Source organism: Phyllobates terribilis, unplaced genomic scaffold (genome assembly GCF_046119375.1).
Source record: "Phyllobates terribilis strain yellow unplaced genomic scaffold, ASM4611937v1 Scaffold_13__5_contigs__length_258822181, whole genome shotgun sequence".
Classification (NCBI taxonomy): domain Eukaryota; kingdom Metazoa; phylum Chordata; class Amphibia; order Anura; family Dendrobatidae; genus Phyllobates; species Phyllobates terribilis.
Window position 1 is genome coordinate 186,516,222 of NW_027362773.1, and position 9,945 is coordinate 186,526,166.

At 43.6% G+C, this 9,945-nt stretch overlaps 1 protein-coding gene across 2 annotated transcripts in view; it reads left to right on the plus strand.

Moving 5' to 3' along the window:
- BBS2 (Bardet-Biedl syndrome 2) overlaps positions 1 to 3,576 on the plus strand; it is a 44,650-nt gene extending 41,074 nt beyond the window's left edge. For both annotated transcript variants that reach the window (XM_073659083.1, XM_073659084.1), the window contains exons 16-18: positions 861 to 973; positions 1,939 to 2,087; positions 2,662 to 3,576. In XM_073659083.1, the coding sequence (XP_073515184.1) occupies positions 861 to 973; positions 1,939 to 2,087; positions 2,662 to 2,768 (369 nt within the window). In that variant the 3' untranslated portion in view covers positions 2,769 to 3,576. The remainder of the gene's footprint in view (positions 1 to 860; positions 974 to 1,938; positions 2,088 to 2,661) is intronic.
- The last annotated feature ends 6,369 nt before the right edge of the window (positions 3,577 to 9,945 follow it).

The following is a 9,945-nucleotide window of genomic DNA, read 5'->3' on the forward strand; positions in this document are numbered from 1 at the left end:
TATTTTCTCCTTAAAAATCTTTAATTATTAACTAAATATATGTACAGTAAGCTACACACGCACTGCAATGATGATATATCTCACGGAAATTTCTATCTGTATATCTTCTATATCTATATAAAAGATTATTTTCTTAGAAAACTAGCTTGAAATGACAATTACTGTATGTAAAAGCGCATTGCGTACGCATGTCATACAGATGCTTGGTGAATAAAAATCACATTGTACTCGCATGACGCAACATCAGACCAATTTTATTTACGCTGATGAGTGTGAGACCTAAAACTGATTAGCTTCGTGCCAGTTGGCGGGTGTAACCTGCTGCGGAGGAGCCAACTTTTTTTCAGTGTCAGCCCCCTAGTGGCAGCAGTATACAGCCATGGTCTCCTGTGTCCTCCCCATTGAAGCGATAAAGGATCGTTTTCCACTCTTGGTATTAGACAAGTGTGAAGACAGCAATGTACATAATGAATGGGCCAAAATTGCATTCCAGCCCTCAACCCCCTAAGAGTATGTGAATGCGATGTCTTTTCAGGCAGATTTCACCTGGAATCCGCCTAATAAAGCACCACAACACAGCTGCAAAAAAAAAATGATCACATTGCACAGCAATGTAAAAACGACATTGTTGTGCACATACTGAACAGTCTTAGGTTACTTTTTTAACCTCTTCAGGATTCAAAACCCGTGGTGATCGATGAGTTCTCAATTTCACTATTCTGACACCACAATACCTTTTTCAAGCATTGTAATCTATGGTCAAGGACTGTAACTTCCTAATTTATAATTCTGACATGTTAAAGGGCTTCTGTTCATCAGATGAACAAAGGTAATAAACTGTATCCTCTATTCCCTCACAGGTAGATGACTCCCACTCTGTACACCAGAAGCTAACTGCAGACATGGCAGATCAGTCCAACCTAATCCGCAGCATGCTGGTGCAGGCCGAGGACTCCCGCCTCATGAGGGACATGTAAGTCTTTTATCCGTGAAATTTATAGGTACTTCCGTCCTTTCTCACTGAAGTTTACGTGGCTGCTCAGTGTGAACAAAAAAATGTTTTTCATCTTTGTATCTAGATTTAGTTCCCCATTAAATTTTGGGGAGCTTTGCTTCAATTAGGTTTCTACCTTTACGTAGCTGAGGCATTCCTCCAGTAAGAGACTGACTGACCTAAATATCTCACTCAACCAACGACTTACAAGCTGTCTGTGTCATTGGAGAGAGAACATATCATTTAGTAAAGTCCTGTGATGACAGCAGCATCAGCATTGATTTAAGATGGCAATATTTCTTCTAAATCTTGCACCACATGTGTCTACACGTTGTGTGGGGTTGTAGCTCGGCTCCATTTATTTTAATAGAGCCAAGCTGCAATACCAGACACAACTCATGGATAAATGTGCTGCTGTTTTTGGAAGAAAACAGCATGGACAACCTCCTTTAAAGGGGTTTTCCCGTTTCAGAAAACTCCTGTACTCTGACTTCAGCTTGTTTTAAATAAACAAAACAAAAACTGAGCTTTACTGAGTCCAGCGCTCAGTCTCTGCTGCTGCTCCCATGGTATACTATTGCCTGCAGCGTTGATGTCACTTCAGCAGTGCCACAGCCAATCAGTGAGCTCAGTGGCTCTGAGTAACTCGTGACGTCTACTCAGACAGAGCCCCTGAATTCACTGATTGGCTGCAGTGCTGTCGACGTGACGTCAGTACTGCACACTATAACAGACACCAGGAGCAGTGGCAGAAACTCTATTCTGGACCCGAGAAGGGTGGGTAAAGTGCAGTTTGTTTGCAGTTTTTAAAATAAAAAACAAAACAAAAAAAAACTGCAAACAGTCAGGAGTCAGAGGTTTTCTGAAACCGGAAAACCCCTTTAAGAATAGTTGCAGGGGTTATGCTTACATGAAAATCACTGGATTCCTCCTTAATCATACAGGAGGAACATGAGAAAGCGTTACACAGAACTGTATGACCTTAACAAAGACCTGATCAATCGCTACAAGATTCGTTGTAACAACCATACAGATCTACTGAACAATCTCAAGTGCGTAAACCAGGCAATTCAGCGAGCAGGACGTCTACGAGGTAAGAGACGGGCAACAAAAACTGGAGAAGGAAAGCTGCTGATAGACCATTTTGTTGGTTGATCCTGTTAATGTCCTAGGGATCCACTTACCCAAATGGGTTATGATTAGTGTTGAGCGAGTATGTTCTGTTCCGAGTATGCTCGGGCCGAGCTCAGAGTATTTACAGCTGCTCGGTGATGTGTTTGAATCGCTCCCGTGTGCATGATTTGCAACTGTTTCTAGGGACATTCAGGGATTAGGTTTCCTGCTTGGCGATAGGTGCGGAACCTATATAGGGACGATAGGGTAGTCAGGGTGATATTAGACCTGCCTAGGGGTCTCCACTCCGCCTTTGCTTAGTTGTTGGGCTTCCTTCCCCCTCTCCCCATCGTTGTACACTTGTTCCTTCCCTCACCTTGCGTGACACAAGTACCTCGAAACAGCTGTCTGTAGATGTTTGTCTCGGCTTATCTCCTTGATCATATTGCAAGGCTTGTTAGAGTCAAAAGATAATTTGCATTGAAACCGAGAAGAGTAATGAATATTGCCAACACATATTTATGCAACCGTACAATTCTTGTCTCTTTTCCTAGTCGGCAAACCCAAAGCCCAAGTGATCGCAGCGTGCCGAGACGCAATCCGGAGCAACAACATCAATGCCTTGTTCAGAATCATGCGTGTGGGCGCCACGCCGTCCTAGTCAAGGTCTTCAGGAATCAAGACTACTATGATCCAGCAGACTAGAAAACCAAAGGATTGTGAGCGGCAGCTATTAATTTTGACATAAGAGGCTTCAGCGGAGGATTACAGGATTATTTGGGTGTAACTGAGAAAAGACTGATAGTGTGTAGAGTGAAGGGCGAGATGCTGGCGGATTCTGGATATTGGGACCCTCCTGTTCTGTATTTGTGTCCTGTGTTATACAGTAGTTTTTTATATTAAAAGAAAAGGATATTGTGTTATGTCAAGTGAGAGGCGCAGAATAGATGTTTTGGGATCTCAGTCATGCACCGGCCCCCTCTGGTCTTGTACTAGGCATAGCGCAATGGGTCACTTTTGCCCATCAAGTTCAGTTAAAGGAATTTTCCAGTATTTCGTTTTTGTTATTTTTTAAAGTCAGCCAAGGGGAGGGATGCTTCCCCTTTGCTGGACCGGAAAGGAGGACATTGTAATCACATGACCCTGCAACCAATCAGTAGGCTCAACGGGCAGGCGATCGGTGGTCATAACGTTATCCCTTCCCGGCCACCGAGATGTTCGGAGCAGCAGTGCTAGTTTAAAAGGGCAGATTCTGGGGATAAGCACATCTCCATTGTTTTATCAGCATCCCTTTCCACTGCTTACTTATACAGAAAAGACTGGGAAACCCCTTTAAGTCATTACACTTCTTGACAGACAATCATTCAGCAGGTTCCTACAGAGCGTTACTGTGGATATATTTATTTTTTTTGAATATTTATAGCTTTTTATAGTCACATTGTGCATTAAAGTTTAGAGTTTGCAGATCGTTTTATTTGGCTTCCTTCCTTCCACTCAGAGCTGTAAATCCAAGTGCACCTCATCAAATGAATACACCGGTAAAAGTTCCCACTCCCCATTTATTAGCTGAACACCAAGTGTCGGGAGCTGAAATTACCGGCGGTGGGGTCCTGCTCTTTAAAATGCTTACGTCAGCTGATTGGTGGCGTACCCAAGGATTGGTCCTCAATACTTCTGTCTTGGGCAACCCCTTTAAACTCCTGGAGACATCTGCTGTGCACAAATATAGCATGGAGCTGAGCCACTTCCATACAGTGTAGGTGATGGATGTGTTATCATAGCTCCAATCGCGGCAGTTCAACCTCTTAAACGCTGCGGTCTATCGTAACAGCAGCATTTAAGAAGTTAGAAACAGGTGACCCATTGGGAAGGAAGGAGGTGGGCGGGGGGGGGGGCTGGGGGATCCATTCTGCACTTTCCTATATAGAGGGCCAGTGGCCATTGTATCCATAGTCCGTGGCCACTGTTGGACTGCCCTTATAAGTCAAAAGAAACATGTGCCCTCAGCTTAATTTAGCCGTTAAAAAAAAGAAAAAAAATCCCCTCTAAAATATGCTAGAAACCCGATTAACATGTTACTGCTGTATTTTGCATGGTAGATGAAGACTATATGTACAAGTGCTTCTCGCTAAATTAGAATATCCTCAAAAAGTTAATTAATTTCTGTTTTTCAATACAAAAAGTGAAACTCATTATATAGTCATTACAAACAGTGATCTATTTCAAGTGTTTATTTCTGTTAATGTTGATGATTATGGCTTACAGCCAATGAAAACACAAAAGTCATTATCTCAGTAAATTAGAATGATTAACAAAAAACACCTGCAAAAGCTTCCTAAGCATTTAAAAAGGTCCCTTAGTCTGTTTCAGTAGGCTCCACAATCATGGGGAAGACTGATGACTGGTTAGCCCACCTGGCTTAAAGTCCAGCTTCCATGTCCTTTAACAAAGGGATTCACACCAAGAGACCTGCAATCTTCATACATCCAGCATGTGTGAAACAAACAGCTCAGAGCTTTCACCTCCAGCCCACCCCCGCACCAAATGATCTCCAGGCTGGGATCTTATCCTCTGACCTCCTCCCTTTCTACAGGTGTTCAATCACCCTAGCACCCAAGATGGCTGTTCAACCCACTCGTGTACTGGAACCTTCTTCCTATTTTTAATTACTGGAGCTATATATATTTATTATCTCTTACAATAGCTTTTCACCTGTAACTGGAGGGATTAAGGCTTTATGTGAAAAGTCAAGTAAGAATGTGAGTTCAGTAATCTGCTTCTCTGATGATAGATCGGCTTATTACAGGGGAGCTTCTGCCCACCAGGCTCTTTTTTTTTTTTCCCCTTTCATCTTACAAAAATTAAATAAAAATGATGAAAGGAGATTACACTACATGAATGAACAGTAAAGGTGCTGATTTAACTTATTAAATTTCCAGTGTGTCTGATGTAAAAGAAGAGAACATTTTTTTTTTTATAGGGGAACTTTGAGAGCAAAACCATATGATGTGAACAAGTAGAGTCACGGCCTGTCCTGTACCCTGTCCAGCTGTGTTATATGAGGTAAGGTAAAGGTTTCCTCTTCTGCTCCTTGCTACTTTAGTATAGGGAAAGTAGAGGTGTAGTGCACGGTTATACTTCTCTACGGAGCTAACTTAATTGAGCCACGTTGAGAAAAAGATCCCTGGTTGTTGCCCTACGCAAACAGCACCACTTTTGACTATGGGTTGTGCCTGGTTTTACAGCCAAGCTCCATTCACTTTAATAGGAATACTGCAATATTATACATAGAAATCGCATCTTGACCATGAGCTATGTGTATTCTGCTAATAATAATTCTTCTGTGACTTGTGACAAGCTTCCGGCCGGAGAGTTTTAAATGCTGCGGTCAGTGATTGACAGTGGCATTTAACTTAACAGCCACTTGACTGCTGATTATCTCAGCCTTCCAAGTACAGAGAAAAATACGGGTGCAGGGACATGGGCTGATGACTTAATATAAGCCATCAGACGTGAAGGGGTTAGAAGAGGTTTCTCACGTTGAGTCTTCAGGAGCACACCACTACCCTGCCTTGTCGGAGGGGCAGTGTGTTCATGAAGACTGACAGGTCGGACCAGTTTGATCTACTGGTCCAAACTGAGCACTCTTCAAAGTTGCCAGCAGAGGCGGTTTGGACACTACATCAGAGGAAGCTTTGAAGCCAGGTGAGCCGCATGCTCCTTTCCTAGGTAACCAGCCCCTAACACTACAAAGTGGTTGTAACCTAGGTAACAAGCTATACACAAGAGTTTAAGATTCCTACGTTCTTGAAAACGAAGAGTATTTTTAATAAAGGGGTAAGTTGCAAAGTTACTTATTTTTACTAACACTTTGCAACTTTACACATTTATGAACTTGAGACAGCCCATAATCATATTTGCAGTCCATGTTACATTTTCATGCTTCTTGATTCAACTGTTAAAACCTTATAACATTATGGTCTTACACCAGTAAGTCTACTACATACAGTACAGACCAAAAGTTTGGACACACCTTCTCATTTAAAGATTTTTCTGTATTTTCATGACTATGAAAATTGTACATTCACACTGAAGGCATCAAAACTATGAATTAACACATGTGGAATGATATACTTAACAAAAAAGTGTGAAACAACTGAAAATATGTCTTATATTCTAGGTTCTTCAAAGTAGCCACCTTTTGCTTTGATGACTGCTTTGCACACTCTTGGCATTCTCTTGATGAGCTTCAAGAGGTAGTTACCGGAAATGGTCTTCACTTCACAGGTGTGCCCTGTCAGGTTTAATAAGTGGGATTTCTTGCCTTATAAATGGGGTTGGGACCATCAGTTGTGTTGTGCAGAAGTCTGGTGGATACACAGCTGATAGTCCTGCTGAATAGACTGTTAGCTGCTTTTTTCTTGCCATAATACAAATTCTAATAAGGTTTTAACAGTTGAATCAAGATTGAGGGTTTCCAGCTAAACAAAAGTTTATCCCTATACTCGTTAGTCGCTACTTCTCCCCTAAAAGCACCAAATTCACAAATTCTAGAAGGAAATTTAGTACGGCTGTACGAAACTAGTCCTAGTGGTATTTTTTGAGAAGACTAATGGTAAAACTGCCACCTACATTAAAAATACTGGCAAAAAAGATTTTGGGTACTCACCGTAAAATGAAGGCTCTGGGAAAGATTTTACGGTGAGTACCCAAAATCATCTTTATCACTTCATTGGGAGACACAGGAAACCATGGGACAGTCTAAAACAGTCCCTCAGGTGGGAAAAGCAGCTACTCACAGATCTAAGACCAGTCCACTTGTGCACGCAGAGCCTTCCTGCTGAATCTGGTATCAGTCGAAGCATAGGTGTGTACTCTGTGTACTCTGTAAAGCTTGGAGAAAGTATGAACTGAAGACCAGGTGACAGCCTAACAGAACTGTAATGCAGAGGCCTAATGGTGAACAGCCAAGGAGGCCCCCCACAGCCCGTGTGGAGTTGGCAGTCTCCCCGAGCTGGGATGGCCTTTTCTTCACTTAATGCGTTTCCTGGACGGCAGAACGGATCCACCGGGCAATGGCGGCCTTGGAAGCAGGAAGACCTCTACGATGACCATCAGGAATCATGAAAAGAGATCGGGCTTGGACAAGATCCAGTTTGTGTAGATACTGCTGAAGAGGATAAGAAGGAGATGGACAGAAGGAAGGAAGGATGATGTCCTCATTGAGATAAGAAGAAACTACCTTTGGAAGGAGGGATGCAACTGGACGCAAGACCTTCTTATCCGCAAGACCACCTTATTCTCAGGGAAGATAAGGAAAGGCGAGCAACAGGAAAGAGCTGCAAGTTCAGAGACTGATGGAGGTGATCGCTACAAGGAACGAAACCTTTTAGGAAAGTAGGGAAAGGGAAATATCCTGAATGGGATCAAAAGGTGAACCCCGAAGAAAGGACAAGACCAAATTGAAATCACACAGCTCCAAGGGGGCCGATAGCGAAGGACAGAGTGAGCAACTCTCTAAGAAAGTTTTGATTTGAGAATGTGAGGTCAAGCCCTTCTGGAACAGGATAGAAAGCGTGAAGACCTGCCCCTTAAAGGAGCTGAGAGACAGACCGGAAGCTAACCCTGACCGCAAAAAAGCCAGGAGAGAGGGAAGAGAAAAGGACAAGAGAGCGACCTTATTGGTCTCACACCATTGAAAAAAGGCCTTCAAAATGCAACGGTATATGGGGGGAGGAAGATGGTTTCCTCACCTTAATCATGGTTTGGATAACCTGATTGGAGAACCCTGCAGCCTTCAAGACTGTGACTTCAATGGCCAAGCCGGAGAGCAGTCAGCTCTGATGTACCTACGGCTTTCCCCTCTCCCACACAGATGGTTTTAAAGGAAGATCTGAAATAAAAAAACACACCTTATGTGTCCCGCTAACTTTCTTCCTTACTGTACAGGCTCTGCACGCCACACTTTTAGCCATAGGACCCTACGAATGGCCACAATGTTGGATACTAGAGCAGGACATCCGGAGGCATCTAGGGAAGCAGAGAGAAGGCATTTCACTGCATGGGCAATCTGATCTGCCAGATCAGCAAACTCGTCAGGAAGGGCCCCAGAGAGGATACCCTGTTGAAGAAGCTTAGCCCAGGCGGAGATGGACTTAGATACCGAAAGTAGCGGCAAAAGCTAGGCAGAGTGCCAGATGTCCCCCCCCCCCCAAAAAAACAGATTTTGCTAATGATTGGATGTGTCTGTCAGTAAGGTCCTTGTGAAAGGCGCCACCTGGGAGAGGGAGAATTGTGTTAGTAGACAGATGTGACACCGGAGGATCTACAATAGGGAAGTCCGCCCAAAGTTTGATAATGTCGGCAGAAAAAGGATATAGGAAATCCAAACGCTTCTTCCTCAGGAAGAGTCTCTCCAGGAGCTCTCATTCCATGGCAAATATCTCATCAAACTCTGTGGTTGAAGTATACAGTCTTCTCCGTGGGCAGAAGATCCTCATCCTTGACATTTAGAGTCTGATTCACAGCACGAGACTGTTCATCATGTCTTGGAGTCTGGACACCTGGTCAGAGTCCATGTCAGAATCCGATTCAGAGCGGAGGTCAGACTCCCAAATAGTCTGAGGCTTGGAAGAAGAAACAGATGCCATCCCACAGAAGGTAGAAGGTGACCTGGAGGATGAGCTTGAACGCATCCGCTTCTTGGATCTCTTATGTGCCCGTCCATGGTGGAGTGGATTAGAAGGTTGCTTAGATTCGGCCCTAGGGACGATTGGTACACCGCAGGTAGTTGAAGGCATGGGCACCTGCTCTATGAGCAACAATTTTAAGACCTTGGTTAGCTCGCCAACAGATTGAGAAGGCTGCAGCCCACTGAGGGGGAGAAGATGCGCTCTTATCATGGACAATGGGGGGCTCCTGAATTGTAGGGTTACTGCAGTCCGGACAGAGAGCAGTCTGTTCACCTGTAGGTAGCTTCTATTTGCAGAAAAGTTAAGCAAAATGTAGAATAATAGGAGGTACAGGATGAGCGCGAGAAGCCCTTATATTAGGAATAGAGATATAAGGGTTCCTGATAGGAGGCAGTTATGCCTATAGTAATAGAGCCTAGCAGTTCCTGTAGAGGCACTGACGAAAATAAAGGAAAAAAAAAAAAACATGACCCCCCCCCCCAGAAGGAGAAAACTGGAACTACTGTGCTGGAGATTGAGACCTGATGGAGGTAGAGTGTGGAAACTGCTGGAGAAAAAGGATGGTGCAAGCCCTGGTAGAATGGCACCAGAAGAGCGAGGAGGAGCTGAGTAATGCGTGGCTGCAGCTGTAATAGGCTGGAAAGAGGAGCGCCGGAGCCAGGCCAGGGAGAAAGAGCGCGAGGAAAGCCTGTTGCTACGGATATATTCTATGTATCTGATGAAGGAGTCCTATTGACTCAAACACATTGCATGAATAAAGAAACTTTAATTTTTATTATAGTGTTGGATTTTCTCATTATTGTCAGCACTCCTGAAGCCACGATTTTGTTTTTATTTTCCTTGGCTTACTGGTCCCTTGTAGGCTTCTTAAAGAATCCGTGGTGGTAGCTGCTGCCTTGGAAGGCTAATCCATACACGTATATCAGTGTTGTGCCTTACATATCTGCCTCAGGTGAGTGAATAGTATTCACCTACCTTCCTTTACTGCTGGGATGTTGCACTTAAGAAAAAGAAAGGAGAGTGCTCCTATTACTAATTAGACTACTAGTTGGCATGCTGGCGTGTCAGGTTATCACACACTATGGCACAAGCGCATGTGTTTCTTTACACTTGCATTGACTTAAAATCAGAGGAAACAAAATGAAA